The 15908-nt window shown below is 40.1% G+C and overlaps 1 protein-coding gene across 2 annotated transcripts in view; it reads left to right on the top strand.

The window, feature by feature from the left end:
- The window catches only part of DAPP1 (dual adaptor of phosphotyrosine and 3-phosphoinositides 1), a gene marked incomplete at both ends in the record, with an annotated part of 60840 nt that overhangs the window by 15102 nt on the left and 29830 nt on the right, over positions 1 to 15908 (top strand). Inside the window, 2 exons of one of the 2 annotated variants that reach the window (XM_079700306.1) lie at positions 5177 to 5299; positions 7700 to 7833. In XM_079700306.1, coding sequence (XP_079556432.1) covers positions 5177 to 5299; positions 7700 to 7833 — 257 coding nt within the window. The remainder of the gene's footprint in view (positions 1 to 5176; positions 5300 to 7699; positions 7834 to 15908) is intronic. The other variant, XM_079700307.1, reaches the window with a different exon arrangement.

Genomic DNA, 15908 nt, shown 5'->3' with positions numbered 1-15908 from the left:
AGCTATTGTATATATGTATTAATCCATACAAAGCCCTGTAGACATCAGCCAAGGAACTGTCAGCATCCAGGGCCCAGTATAAGACAGCATCAGTCTCCCCCCAGCTTCGTCTCATCATGCCTGACTGCTGCCCTTTGGCACTCACCTGAATTACTCACCCCACGATGCAGGGCTCTGACCCTGTACATACCTGGCATTCTCTTGCTTCTTGGCCTTTGTTCCTGTTACTCCCTTTGCACAGAATAGCTCCCTAAACGACTGTCACTCCATATCCCACCAGACTTTAAATAGAGAAAAAGTCTCTCTCTCTCTCCCTGCAAATGCTAGGTCATTTCCAGTGTTCAATAAACCATAGTTGAATAAGTAAATTAAGTAAAATAATTAAATAAAGCCAACATTAACAGGGCCCTGGAGGTTGGATCAAGGTAGACATACAATTTTCTTTTTTTCCAATTTTAGTTACCCAATGAATATATGCATGTATTTTATTTTATTTTTCATTAGAACAAGCTAAATTAGGAAAATTTGATTGAGCTAAAGTCCCCTTTAACAACACCCTCAATCCTGGTTCCTTCTTTTAAGGACCAAACCTATGAGTTTGGTGTGTATTTTATCAGACTTCTATTTTGTGCTTTTATACATTATTATATGTGTATGTGCTGTATTGTGTGGAAGGAATGAGAGAGATTTTTCAAAATTAAGTGGTTTCAGACTATACCTGCCACCAGTTCCTCTAACTTAACCATATGTTTTGGGATCTGTCAACTTTGATGTGCGTGGACACAAATATTCACTCCGTGTTTCTCCGTGGGGGAGTGATTAGCATTCTGAGCGGGACAATTCTCAGTTGTTCAGGACTGCATCGGCCATCAGAGGGTGGTAATCATTCCTGGAGCCCCTCACCATGTGTTGGTAGCACCCAACCCCCTGCCTTTAGCATTTGGCAACCAACAACGCTCTTAGCTTTTCAGACTCTTTCGGTTAACTTTTAACATAATCTCATCCTATGAGCACTCACTGCACTGCACTTATCTGTCATCTCACTGTTGGTGGATATTTAGGATTTATTTTTATTCTCACAAACGCTCTGCAGTAGACACCTTAATTCACACTTCCTTCTGTGTACGTGTGAGTGTTTCACTAATAAGCCACCAGAAGTGGAGTCGCTGGTCATGTGTGCATGTCCAGTTACACTAGATGTGCTAAGTTCCCCTCCAACTTAAACACCTGCCAACAGTAGATGATAATATCCAGGGCCCCCAAATTCTCCAGTACTTAATGCTAACCCTTCAATTTTAGCAGATCTGGTGGATTACAAAAGTACTGCATTGTTGTTTTAATTTCATTTTTCTGATTAATAGTGAGACTGTTTATTTGAAATACATATTTCCTCTTCTGTGAAAGACTTTCATTTTCTCTTCTGTATGTGTACATATTTTAATTTTTACTACATATGCCTTATAATCAGAAAAAATAATGCACTCTTTAAAAAATAACTTACATATTCTTCAAGGCCTACTTAGATGTTGGGTCATTCAAAAAATGGCCTTGATCTTTCTTCCTATAACCCCCACTGGATACTTTACTCTCTCTTGGATGTAGTTTGCAAAGTCCTTGTCTTACCCTCTTGACTAGATTAATAGTTTCTTGAGGCTCGGCCTGGGTTTGTGTTCCCTTTGACCTGCCTAATACAATGCCTTGCTCAGATTTGAGCTTAATAGGTAAAGATTTATAAAGTCAAATGATAGAAGGTAGAGAAGGTTAACTGTGGGAAAACTACCAGCTGAATAAGACTGTATTTTCAACCTTTCACTCTTTATGTACACAGTCTTGAACCATCCTTACCAAAGATGGACATATTCCTGCAAAGGGTATGTAATGTTATTTGGCTTTATAGTCACTTCCCTGGAAGATATGCTGATCTGAAGTTCCTAGGAAAGGATGCTTAACTCAATTAAGACAGGGAGTTTAGGTATTTGTGGAAGAGTTGTTTGGGGAATGAGGGTCCTCATGGCCCTGCAGGCATCATGAAGCGTAGGTGGCTGCCTGGCAGCCTCTGTCTTTGCCCAGGCCCAGGACTCCATGAAAACTGTGACAGTGATGTTGACTGAACCAAGTGATGTTTCTCACCCAGAAATTAACACTCCCTGAGATGTTCCAAATTAGAGCACAGTGAGATCCTTCTTGCTTTATAGTCAAGGATTTCTTATGTGTTTATGATATATAGCTACTGTTTAAAAGATTACCATAAAAAAGTTCTCAGTAAAAACTGCCGCCAAGCTAGAATGATCAGAATTCTGTAAATGCTTTAGACAGACATCAGATCTTGTTGAAAAGAATCCCAAGGAATGTCCAAATTCTTTACATTTTAGAATTTTGTTGATCAAGTTTTGTTGCTTCAAGGGACTTCCCTGGTGGTCCAGTTAAGATTCTGTGCTTCCAATGCAGGGGGCGCGGGTTTGATCCCTGGTTGGGGAACTAAGATCCTACACACTGCGCGGCCAAAATAAATAAATAAATAAACAAATTAAAATATTTTGTTGCTTCAAATAAGTAATCTATTGGCTCAAACTGAATGGTTTGCTGAAATGTTCATTCAAAAAATAATTACAGGCAAAATGTATTTAAGAACTTGTGACCTCGTAGAGATTTCACTTATCAAGAGGAATTAGAATTTTGTCTGTAAACAAACCTGACGTTTTTGATAGCCTCACTTTTATCTCCTCCAATTGTCCTTTAAAAAAAAAAAAGAGGTATAATTGACATACAACATACTAGTTTTAGGTTCCAATTTTCTTTTGTAAGAATTTCATTCCGTGAAGATTTGAGCATGTCTGGGAATTATTCGAATGAATGGGTAAATAAGTCAATGGGACTTCTTATAAAATGCTTCACCTTTCCATTGCTTTTAGATAGCAAGCACATTTCTAACACAGGATGGAGGCATCTCTGCCCCAAAGAGGAAATGTGCTAAAGATGCAGATTTAGAAAACGGGATAGCTCAGAGACCTATGTAGAAACTTCCTTCTACATTTGGTCTTATGTTTAATTTTTATTATTAGGTGAAAATATCATGCCACAGGGACATCCCAGTAGGATCCCTTACCCCCAGAGCAGGGGTCTTCCTTGTACACCATGCACGTCTCTTTAACAGTACTTAGTTCACTGACATTACCAATATTTGTGTAATTGCTTCTGTCCCCTTCCCCTCCACTGCCCTGGAATGTGGGTCCCTTGCAGCAGCTACTGTCCCCAGGACCTAGCTTTCTGTTATCTGCAGTAAGTTGAAAGTAATAAACAATTATATTTGAGCAACAAGAAAATCACGGCACAGAAGATACATCGCAAGTTATGGCTTTGTGGATCTCAATGGCTTCATGACAACTCCTAATGTGTTTTGAGCCCTGCTGTTTGCCAAGCCTGTTTTGACCATTTCATATGTGCTAATGTGAACAGGACTTACAACTGGCCCACAAGGTACAACTGTTATTAATTCTATTTTAGAGGTGAGAAAACAGAGACTCGGATTGGTTAGGTAACTTGCCCACAGTGGTACAGCTAATAAGAGGTACCACCCAGATCAGGACTCAGGCAGATTGACTGTAGAGCCCACAATCCTCATCACCACACTGAACTCTCTCTATCAGCTCATTAAAAAGAACGGGAAAAACCTGTCATTAGGAAAAAGGAGTGAGGTGCACAACAGTGTGCCTGGAATGCTCTTATTTCCATAGAACTGCGGTAGCGGACAGGCCTGAATGCGTCTAAATGCATGGGATACCTCTCAGGAGGAAGCACAAAAAATGGTTAATGTTGGGGTCCTCTGGGGAAAGGAATGGGGGACTGAGGATTAAGGGAGAGAAAAAAGCTTTATGTTCATTATGTTTTCTTTTGAACTACGTAGATTTTTTTTTCTACTGTGGATACATTTTACCTTTTCTGATGTACTTCTGTTTTTTTGGGTTTTATTTTTTAATTTTTTTTTGGCTACATTGGGTCTTCGTTGCTGCATGTGGGCTTTCTCTAGTTGCGGCGAGCGGGGGCTTCTCTTGCTGCAGAGCATGGGCTCTAGGCGCGCGGGCTTCAGTAGTTGTGGCACATGGGCTCAGTAGTTGTGGCTCGCAGTCTCTAGAGCGCAGGCTCAGTAGCTGTGGCTCACGGGCTTAGTTGCTCCGTGGCATGTGCGATCTTCCCAGACCAGGGCTCCAACCCATGTCCCTTGCATTGGCAGGCGGATTTTTAACCACTGCACCACCAGGGAAGCCCTGTATTTTGTTTTTTAAAACACATACATCAGTTTGAATGTCCTTAGGACTTCCCCAGCTGTGCAGATATTTGTCAGTTTGAAACAATATTGGATGGGGTTTGCATCTCAGTATAAAACATCTGAATTCCTTGTGCTCAACTTCATTCCCCTCATGACAACAGACTCTCGTATAACAGCTCAGTGGTTTTCTACACTGCAAAAGGTGGTACCACACTTTCGAAAGAGAGTGTGAGAGAGAGACCAAAAGAAAGAGAGAAAATTGGCCAAAACCTATTCTTATGGTTATTTTTGACTTGGATTTTTAAAAAACTTTCTGTCTACAGAGTAAAGTGTGTGTTTGTTTGCTAGGACTGCAACGACGAAGTACCACAAAATGGGTGGCTTAAACAGCGGAAACTGATTATCTCACAGTTCTGGAGGCTAGATGACCAAAATCAAGGTGTCAGTAGGGTGGGTTCCTCCTGAGGGCTGTGAAGGAGGATCTGCTCCAGCCCGGCCCCCTTGACTTGCAGATGGCCTTCTTCATGTTCACTTGGCATTCTCCCTGTGTGCAAGTCTGTCTCCAGAAGTCCCCTTTTCACAAGAGGACACCAGTCCTGTTGAATTAGGGCCCACCTTAATAACCTCATTATAACTCGCTGAAGACCCTATCTCCAAATAAGGCCACATTCTGAGGTATTGGGGCTTAGCACTTCAACAGGATACAATTCAACCCATAACACTCTGCGATTAGCTAACTCTCTCCTTTCCCCTTCAGCCTCATCCAGCAATTTCCTTTTCTTGATGTTTTGGCTCAGAGTTTGGTCTCGGGCCTCCCAGAGTGGAGAATATTGCTGGGAGGAAAACCCAGTGCAGGAAGAGTCCCCCTGTGGTTCACCCTGCGTGAAAGTGCTGCTCTCTCCTCTGCAGGTGGTACCATGGTAACCTCACCCGACATGCAGCTGAGGCTCTTCTCCTCTCCAATGGATGCGACGGGAGCTACCTTCTGCGGAACAGCAATGAAAGGACAGGGCTGTACTCTCTCTCTGTGAGGTAGGATGCGTAAGAACTCTATAACTTCAGTGGGGTCCCACCTCTTATTTATATGGGCACTGACTTCATGGTCACACTCAGATGGCCAGAGAACCGAATTCTCTTGATTCCTGCTAGACCAGCAGGTCTGAGGATGCCAAGCTCTGAGTGGTGAGCCTGCAAAAAACATTCTTGCCCCTTCCATTGGTGGAGAAAAAATGTTAGAGCTGAAGGAGATTTCATGAATTGTTTAATCCAGAACTCTTGCTTGACCGATGAAGAAACGGAAACCTGAAGTGGTAAAGTGTCTTCCACGCAATAAATCAGTGATAGAGACAGCACCAGAATCCCATCCCTGAAACCTGGCCCAGTGCCCCTTTCACTATTCCTTGCTTCTTCTGGAAAATCAGAATGACTTGCGGCTGTGCAATTTTCATAATCACAAACTCAAGCAGGCAATGTGCAACTTTTAGTTTTTTTCTATAAATGGACTGACCTTCTTTCTTGAATTTCCATTTCACCTATTAAGAAAGTTAATCTAGTCCCCACCAGGTATGCCCTGTTCAAAACAGTGATTGTCCAGGCCTTTCAGGGTTTCTCTCCCATCCCCTTCCTCCTGGTTGGCCTCCCTTTCAGAGAAGGTGACATAGTCATGTGATAATCAGGAGGAGTCACTGGTTATCTGTCAGCATGTGTCACCTTGGCTTCCACTGACATGTAGCAAGTCTTTCTGGGTTCACAGGGAGTTGCCCCTAGGTCAGAATGGTGATGTGAGGACTCCATGTAATTGCCCTTGGCCACCCAGCCAATAACCTCAAACCATTATTGTTTTATTTTATTTACAAATTTTCTAAAAAGCATTTTTGGGAAAAATATTCACCAGAAATAGAATTCTGCTTTGGGGGAAACAGGAATTGTGCTTTCCCATATCAACAGCAAATGTTAAAATTACATTAAAGTGGTTAGATTGTTGATCCTTTATTGCATGGATCTCCCCCAGATCTCAAACAAATCTGTGGAACTGTTGGCTAAAAGAATATTAACTTTTCATTTTTGTATGTCTCGCCTGAACAATTATATCATAAGCTCCTTACAAAGAGATGACATATATATTACATCTATATACAAAGTTAAAATATAAAATATTATTTTCTATTACAAGCACTTGGAAATGCTTTAAAAAATAATAACCACCAGCAAAAGTAAGAGGAATCACAGACCAGCTCAGGAGAATGATTGTTTTTATTCATTTGGTCATTCGTTTCCTTAATAATAAATATTTCAAAGCATCCGCTCTGTGCCTACCACTTTGATAAGTGCTGTAGAAGATTCAAAGACCTTGACATCAGGAAGTATAACCTCACAGGGGCAATAAGACCATATCCAAATACCTTACTACAAAGTAGAGTGCTGTAAATGCCATGAAAGAAAACAAGGTAAGTGCTTGGATTGTTGAGAAGAGAAAAGGCAAGTAACTCAAGCCGGAAGTAGCAAGCAATATTTGATAGAGTAAGTGGCATTTGAACTGAAACTTGATCAGAAACAAAGTGGAAGAAGTCACAGGTGAAGGGAACTGTACGAGCTAAGGGACAAAGGCAGAAACTCCTAGGAGAATAGTAGGTGCGGCTGGACTACAGCAGCTCCCAAGGTGTGGTCCCCAGACCAGTAGCATCACCAGAGAGCAGGTTAGGAATACAAATCTCAGGCCCCACCCCAGACCTACTGAATCAGGAATTCAGGGGGGGTAGGGGCCAGAAATCTGGGCCCTGCAGGTGATTCTGATTTCTGATGCTTGCTAAAGTTGGAGCATGCCCTGCAAGAGAGGAATAGTGGAAGTGAGGCTAGAAAGATAGGATTGGGTCAAATCAAGTATATATATATATAAATTTTTAAAAATTTAATTCTCTGCCTTATTCCAAAAATGAAGTGGAGAATGACAATGTAGGAAATCTGATATTTTATTCAGCAGGCAGTGGAATAGGCATGGGAGGCAAAGGGCTGGGCTCACATAACTGATTAAGTGACAGAAGCAGAATTTGGATTGACTCCCAAACAAGAAAGGGAGGAAGGCCAGGCACAGAGAAGAATGTGAGGAGGGAGTGACTCGCCATTTCTATCATCTCTCTTCCTGCCCTTCTTAAGCTCATGCCCCTTAAGAGGTTATTGTTCAAAGACTCGTTCGGCAAGTCAGAGAACACACAGGGAGCACCAGTTCTTGTCTTTCATTAGAATGAAAAATTGAGAGCACGCTCTGCCCGAAGAAACCAACGCTGTTCTTTAAGTGCCAGTGGTTTCAGTGATTGTGTCATAACTCTCAGCTTTTAGAAGGGTTTAATGGTGATGCTAATGCCTAAGGTTACCTTCCCCTTCAAAAAAGATACTCGTTTCTTAAATAATGTTAAACATTTTTTTCCCTTTTAGAGCCAAAGACTCTGTCAAACACTTTCACGTCGAATATACTGGATATTCATTTAAATTTGGCTTTAATGAATTCTCATCTTTGAAAGATTTTGTCAAGCATTTTGCAAATCAGCCTTTGATTGGAAGTGAGACAGGTAAGCTATGAACAGATACTTGACCTGTGAGATATCATTTCAGGAGGGAGGTGGAACAAAGCGGATTTCAATTAAATAGTTTTCACTTCTATTGAATTATGTGCATACTATATGCAACTGGATATGTTTAGAAACTTTTTTTCCAATTACAGTGCCATATGCTACATTAAAATATATATATATATTTCAGTATATATATATATATTTCAGTATATATATATATATATATATATATATATATATGTCAGTATGTTAGTATTATTTTTAGGAGGAAACAATGTGCCTTGTGCAAAATAGGTAGTTTTCTCAGAATGTGTTATTTAATGGATTGATTAAAAACACACATTTCTTTAAAATGACCTATTTGTTTCATAATGATATATACAGTAAACAAAGAAAGAACAAAGGAAAGAACAACTCTTTGATTCCTCAGAAGTTTAGGTGTGAGAAGTTTGCATACTGGGGAGACCCAAAAATGATCATTTTGAGCAGTTTTTGACCGTTTTAAAAGAAATGCAATTTCCCAACGATCATTGAATATTAAAAACACTGACTAGAAATTACTCTCCTGAACAATTTCTTAATTTCATCATAAAATTCTGTTTCTCTTGTCTTGGTTTCTGATAAGTTTTTACATGGCACTTAAGTATGGCTGGAAATAGTTTAAAATTTCCTTTCTGGGTGGTTAGAGTCAAACCAGAAAATTCAAGTTAAAAAACAAACACACTCGCTTGGTATTTAAATTATCTAACCCATTTGTCTATACTATTTAAATAAAGTAAAAGATTTCCTCTGTATTTGTGACATAGAATCACAATTTTATATGTCCTAAATGTTGATGATTCTCAGTTAATCAAAAGTTGGACAGTTCCAAGAACCAAGCACAAGAGGAATTCAAGCCTTAAAAGCAGAGTCAGATGCTGCGAATTTGTACACACTCATTTTCATGGTAAACTTGGTTAGTGGGCTTTTTGTTGCTCACACTGGGAGAAATGCCACCAGTGCCTTTTCCTTTTCTGCTATTTCTGTGGCCTGAATAGACCCTGATATGACTCACAGAGTCAAGGAAAGACAAAAAGCACAGTGGAAACCACAAAATAGTTGACTTAGTTTATACTGACCATACAAGGTCTTTGATAGATTATTTCAAACTGTAAAATTGAAGCAATCATCTTTTTTTTTTCTGGTGGAAATTCTCCTAATCAACCCTGAAAATTACTTTATCATTTAACCAGCAATAATTCTCATAAACAAAGGGCAAGTGGCAATGATTTTATTTCCTTTGCTACTTTGGTCTTGGCAAGCATTTCAATTTCAAATCCCTTCCCTTCAGACTTATTTCTTACTTGTGTCCCCATCTACACTCATTTTCGTTCAATTCTTGGTCACTGGCGATGGAGAGGAGATGTTGAAGCCAAGGACTCTGTTTTGTCTACTTCAATTTTTGTCCTTCTCTGTGTCTCCCAGGTCCTGGTACAGTGCGTGGTGCTTTGGGTGAGTGAATGAATAAATGAATGAATGATGACTGTAAGTTGCAACTCTTTGTATCCTTCAAAGCCATTACCATTGTTACTTTCCAGCCTCCTCTTCTCTCGCCAAGCAAAATCAGCTCCCTTCTTTTTTTTTTTTTTTTTTTTTTTTTTTTGCGGTATGTGGGCCTCTCACTGTTGTGGCCTCTCCCGTTGCGGAGCACAGACTCCGGACGCGCGGGCTCAGCGGCCATGGCTCACGGGTCCAGCCACTCCCCGGCATGTGGGATCTTCCCGGACCGGGGCACGAACAAGTGTCCCCTGCATCGGCAGGCGGACTCTCAACCACTGCGCCACCAGGGAAGCCCAGCTCCCTTCTTTTAAACTCTCCCTCTAGAATCTATTTTCAGTATCTTTGGTCATTCTCCATACTCCTTTCCAGACTTTCTCCAAGTTAGGAAAAAGTACATATTCTGCCTGCTAGCAGGTTTCAAAACCCCCTTTTTCTAAAAGCTTTTTTTTGTTTTATTTTAAATTCTTTTTAATTGAAGTATAGTTGAAGTACAATATTATATGTTATAAATGTACAATATAGTGATTCACAATTTTTAAAAATTTTACTCCATTTATAATCATTATAAAATATTGGCTATATTCCCCGTGCTATAGAATATATCCATGTAGCTTCTTTTAAGCACAATAGTTTGTACCTCTTAACCCCCTACCCCTATACTGTCCCTGCCCTCTTCCCCCACCCCACTGGTAACCATTAGTTTGTTCTCTATGTCTGTGAGTCTGCTTCTTTTTTATTATATTCACTAGTTTGCTGTACTTTTTAGATTCCACATATAAGGGATATACAGTATTTGTCTTTCTCTGTCTGACTTATTTCACTTAGTATAATGCCCTCCAAATCCATCCATGTTGCTGCAAATGGCAAAATTTCTTTTTTTTTTATGGCTGAGTAGTATTTCATTGTGTGTGTATATGTGTACACCACATCTTTGAGATCAAAGTGAATGCAGTACTTTCCGGTTGAGCTTTTCTGGCACTGATCCATTCACTAGGTGAAAGGATCACCTAAGACTGCACCAAAGTAAAGGCTCCTCAGATTACATTTGGGTCAGTATTAAGCTTCCCAGCAAATAGATTAATCTGACTAAAGAAGGTTTGTGATTAATGCAGTAGGGATTATAAAGATTTGTAATCCAGACACCTACGGTAGTTTTCTTCAAAGTGACGGAGGGTGGGTGGTGGTGGTGTGATGAATTGGGAGATTGGGATTCACATATATACACTAATATGTATAAAGTGGATGACTAATAAGAACCTGCTATATAAAAAAATGAATACAATAAAATTAAAAAATTAGAAAAAAAGCTGAAACTTGCTGTAGCCTTATCATCACTATAATTTTTTTTTTTTTTTTTTTTTTTTTGCGGTACGCGGGCCTCTCACCATTGCGGCCTCTCCTGTTGTGGAGCACAGGCTCCAGATGCACAGGCCCAGCGGCCATGGCTCACAGGCCCAGCCACTCCGCAGCATGTGGGATCCTCCCGGACCGGGGCACGAACCCGTGTCCCCTGCATCGGCAGGCGAACTCTCAACCACTGTGCCACCAGGGAAGCCCCTATAATTGTTATTTTATTTATTGCAATAAAACTTAGGAAACTGAGATTTTTGCTCTCCATTGCCTCTCCTCTGTTCTATTCATTACCCAGTTGGGAATTTGTTGCTATTTAAACCCCTGCTACAGACCCTGGGTGCTGATAGATATGTACTTGACAAACTGGCTTCCAGCTCTTGAGTTAGATCCCAGTAACTCTGAAATATTCCTCTTATCTGTCCCTGCCAGCTGAAGGCAAAGCTACCAAAGCTGGGAACAAGGGGCAAAACCCATGACATATGAGCTTCCGTTATGCCCTCTGGGAGTAATAGGCCTCAGGAAACAAGATAACCTGCTGAAGCTATGATGGCTTTTAAGCCCAGATGGTCCTTGGAAGTCAGGAGTCAGCAGTGTGACCTATGAATAACAGTGAATGGAAACTGGGATTCCATCTTCTAAAAACAGATCTCTTCTTGTGTTCATTTAAGAATTGGCTCCTGGGGACTTCCCTGGTGGCACAGTGGTTAAGAATCCACTTGCCAATGCAGGGGACACGGGTTGGATCCTTGGTCCGGGAAGATCCCATGTGCCGCGGAGCAACTAAGTCCTTGCACCACAACTACTGAGCCTGTGCTCTAGAGCCCGCGAGCCACAGCTACTGAAGCCCACACACCTACAGCCCACGCTCTGCAACAAGAGAAGCCACCGCAATGAGAAGCCACCGCAATGAGAAGCCGGTACGCAGCAATGAAGACCCAACGCAGCCAAAAAGAAAGAAAGAAAGAAGGAAAGAAATAAAGAAAGAAAAGAAAGAAAGAAAGAAAGAAAGAAAGAAAGAGAAAGAAAAAAAAGAAAGAAAGAGAGAAAGAAAGAAAGAAAGAAAGAAAGAAAAAAGAAAGAATTGGCTCCTGAAGAAAAGGGAACCCTCCTACACTGTTGGTGGGAATGTAAACTGGTACAGCCACTATGGAAAACAGTACGGAGATTCCTTAAAAAAATAAAAATAGAATTACCATATGATCCAGCAGTCCTACTCCTAGGCATATAGCCAGACAAAACTATAATTCAAAAAGATACGTGCACCTCTACGTTCATAGCAGCACTAGTCACAACAGCCAAGACATGGAAACAGCCTAAATATCCATCAACAGATGAATGGATAAAGAAGATGTGGTACATATACACAATGGAATACTACTCAGACATAAAAAAGAACAAAATAATGCCATTTTGCAGCAACATGGTTGGACCTAGAGATTATCATACTAAGTGAAGTAAGGCAGAAAGAGAAAGACCAATACCATATGATATCACTTATGTGTGGAATTGAAAATATGGCACAAATGAACCTATCTATGAAACAGAAACAGACTCATAGACATAGAGAAATGACTTGTGGTTACCAAGGGGAAGGGAGAGGGATGGACTGGGAGTTTGGGGTTGGTAGATACAAACTATTACATTTAGAGTGGGTAAACAACAGGACCTACTGTATAGCACAGGGAACTATATCCAATCTCCTGGGATAAACCATAATGGAAAAGGATATTTTAAAAAAGAGTGTATATATATATACATACACATATATATAACTGAGTCACTTTGCTGTACAGCAGAGATTGGCTCAACACTGTACATCAATTATACATCAATTAAAAAATAGAATTGGCTCCTGCAAAACTATAATTCAAAAAGATACATGCACCCTTATGTTCATAGCAGCACTATTTACAATAGCCAGGACATGAAAACAATCTAAATGTCCATCGACAGATGAATGGATAAATAACTATTATGTATGGAATGGATGGGCAACAAGGTCCTACTGTATAACACAGGGAACTATATTTAGTGTCCTGTGATGAACCATATGGAAAAGAATATAAAAAAGAATGTATATATATGTATGGCTGAATCACTTTTCTGTGCAGCAAAAATTAACACAACTTTGTAAATCAACTGTACTTCAATTAAAATTTTTTAAATTTAAAAAATTTAAAAAGAATTGGCTTACAGTGATCAGGAGACCTCCAAGCTGATGATTCCTTCTTCACCATCAGATGAAGTGTAAATTCTTATTAAAATTTTTGGTCGGTTAAGGATCACCAGGGGAAGCATTTGTCTGCATGATGGATGAGGCCCTGCCAGGGTTCTGACCTCCAGATCCCCAGAATGGGAGGGACTAGAACTGGGTATTTCAGGCCACTCTGCAGACCAGCCCAGACCCACTCAGGCCAGCCTCACCTTCCAGGGCCTGGGGAGTGAGTTTATTTAAGAGAGACTTTCTGGGCTTCCCTGGTGGCACAGTGGTTGAGAGTCCGCCTGCCGATGCAGGGGACACGGGTTCGTGCCCCGGTCCGGGAAGATCCCACATGCCGCAGAGCGGCTGGGCCTGTGAGCCATGGCCACTGAGCCTGCGCGTCCGGAGCCTGTGCTCCGCAACGGGAGAGGCCACAACAGTGAGAGGCCCACGTACCGCAAAAAAAAAAAAAAAAAAAAAAAAAAGAGAGACTTTCTCACACTCATTCACCGGCAGGAATGGCATCACCTCTGGGGGCAACAGGGAAGATGTCCAAATAAACAACAACTGTACACGTTTGCCTTACAATTTTATATCTATTTAATGTCTTCAGTAGAGTGAAACCAGAATTCTTGGTCCTTGGTCATAAGAAAATATTTGCTTTCAGGATAGGTAAAAGTGTTAACCTAAAGGGATGAATACTCTTTTAAGATTCCTTTTTCCTATTTTATTCCTATTATTTAAACTCCCAGGATTTCTGCCTCCTAAGCTAAAGAATGAAGATTCTGTAAGCAAGATCTAACCCTCCTGACAACTTTAAGATTCTATTATTTTAATTTTCCCTTTCCCTTGTTGTAATCTACATTTAATCTCTCTAATCTCCATTAAAGTTTCCGTTCACTCTAATTTCTCCGTATGAATACTCATAAACACTCTTAAGATATTTCTCATTCTCAAAACCCAATCATCTCCCAAGTATATCGTAGACATATATAGAATGTACCCACTTGCTTTACTCTCTTCAATGGCCCATTTACCTTCTAACATATATATATATATATATATATATATATATATATTTTTTTTTTTTTGCAGTACGCGGGCCTCTCACTGTTGTGGCCTCTCCCATTGCGGAGCACAGGCTCCGGACGTGCAGGCCCAGCAGCCATGGCTCACGGGCCCAGCCGCTCCGCGGCATGTGGGATCTTCCTGGACTGGGGCACGAACCCGTGTCCCCTGCATCAGCAGGCGGACTCTCAACCACTGTGCCACCAGGGAAGCCCCTTCTAACATATTTTTAATTCACTTAGTTTTTTAAAACCTTCACACTCATATGTAAGCTCTATGAGGAGAGGGATTTTTGTCAGTTCTTTTTCCCTGTTATGTCCCAGCACCTAAAAGAATAAATGCTAATCATCATCCACAACATTCTGTGATGGGTATCCCATTACCAAAGCCCGCGTTGCAGCTTTCATGACAGCATCGCAACTAGCAAGCTACTGACAATTAATTTTTACTTCCAAAGTGTATACAAAGCATAATTTGAAAATGATGATTTGCGTTGTACGTATGCTCAGTAATGATCAAATTCAGACTCTGCCTTTCATTTGTAATAGTAAGATGTTATGTAAAACTTCTATTCATATTTGTACAAGCCTTCTAAATTCAACTCAAATAGAATTGGAAATTTGAGACTTTTTTTAGTATGAATATGTTTGGTCCATTATTAATTTTTACTGTATCCTCTTATAACTGACTGAGTGTCATCTTGGAAAACGTAGACACCATTTATCTTTACGCTTAAATGTCCAAATAGTATTAAAACAAAAATTGCCTTTCCCATTACCTTTTATTTATATTGCAATACTTTTGTACATGAAATTGTCTTGTACAATTTACTATAGGAATTACTGTGTTGTTACTTTAATCACCTAACTAGCATGAAAAAATATGGTATAAGTCAAGTGTGCTGTGTTTGTGCTTACCCTTTATAGTAATTGGTTCTCAATTTTGAAGATCCTATCTGGTTCTTTCTTAAATGTCAAATTTCCACTTCTCTTTTTGTTTTGATGTGGGGATTCCCAACCTTTTAATAACTGCTACAGTTATTATTTTATTTTGCCACACCAGCCATGTTACCCAGACAGCATTTTAAAATAAGTAATTTAAAATTAATTTTAATTTGAGAATTATGTGACACTTCTGAAAATAATTGGTCACAGCTTGGAATGTTGCCAAACCACAACCAAGAGTCACTTCTTTAGTTTATGTTTGCCAAAAATATAAATCTTAGTTTGTAGATGAGGTGTGTTTGAAAAAGGAAAAAGCAGGCAAGGAAGAGAATGAAACAAATCTTTGTGGAGTTTTACTAAGTTTGAGGTATGCTACTAGACATTTTCACATATACCAAGTTATTTAATCTTCTGGACCACCCACTATAATGTGTAAAGTGGTCCCATTTTCAGATGAGGAAATAAAAACTCAAAGATTTTAATTTATTTGCCCAAGCTGCACACATAGAAAGCATCAGAGCTGAGACTGGAATCCAGGCTAACTGGTTCTAAAGTGTGTGTGCTTTTCACTCATTTTGCTGTCTCCTGAAACTGGTGTCACAGTGACACTGAAATACCGTATTGCCACATCACAGCATAGCCTTGAACGGATTTGGATGGGAAGAATCCCTGCCACATGTTGTAACAGAATGCTTGTAGGATACGGCAGGCCTACAATACATGTTTTAGTCCTCAGTCTCTTTAAAACCTTTAATATTTTTGGTATGTGATATAAAGCCACTGTTCTTTTTTTTTTTTTTTTTTTTTAAGAACTAGACAGGGTCTTTTTCTTTTTTTGGGGGGGTAGGAGTTTATTAATTAATTTATTTATTTTTGCTGTGTTGGGTCTTCGTTTCTGTGCAAGGGCTTTCTCTAGTTGTGGCAAGCGGGGGCCACTCTTCATCGCGGTGCGTGGGCCTCTCACTATC

This window comes from Hyperoodon ampullatus (assembly GCF_949752795.1).
Source record: "Hyperoodon ampullatus genome assembly, chromosome: 1".
Lineage (NCBI taxonomy): Eukaryota > Metazoa > Chordata > Mammalia > Artiodactyla > Ziphiidae > Hyperoodon > Hyperoodon ampullatus.
This window is presented reverse-complemented; position numbering and strand designations above follow the sequence as displayed.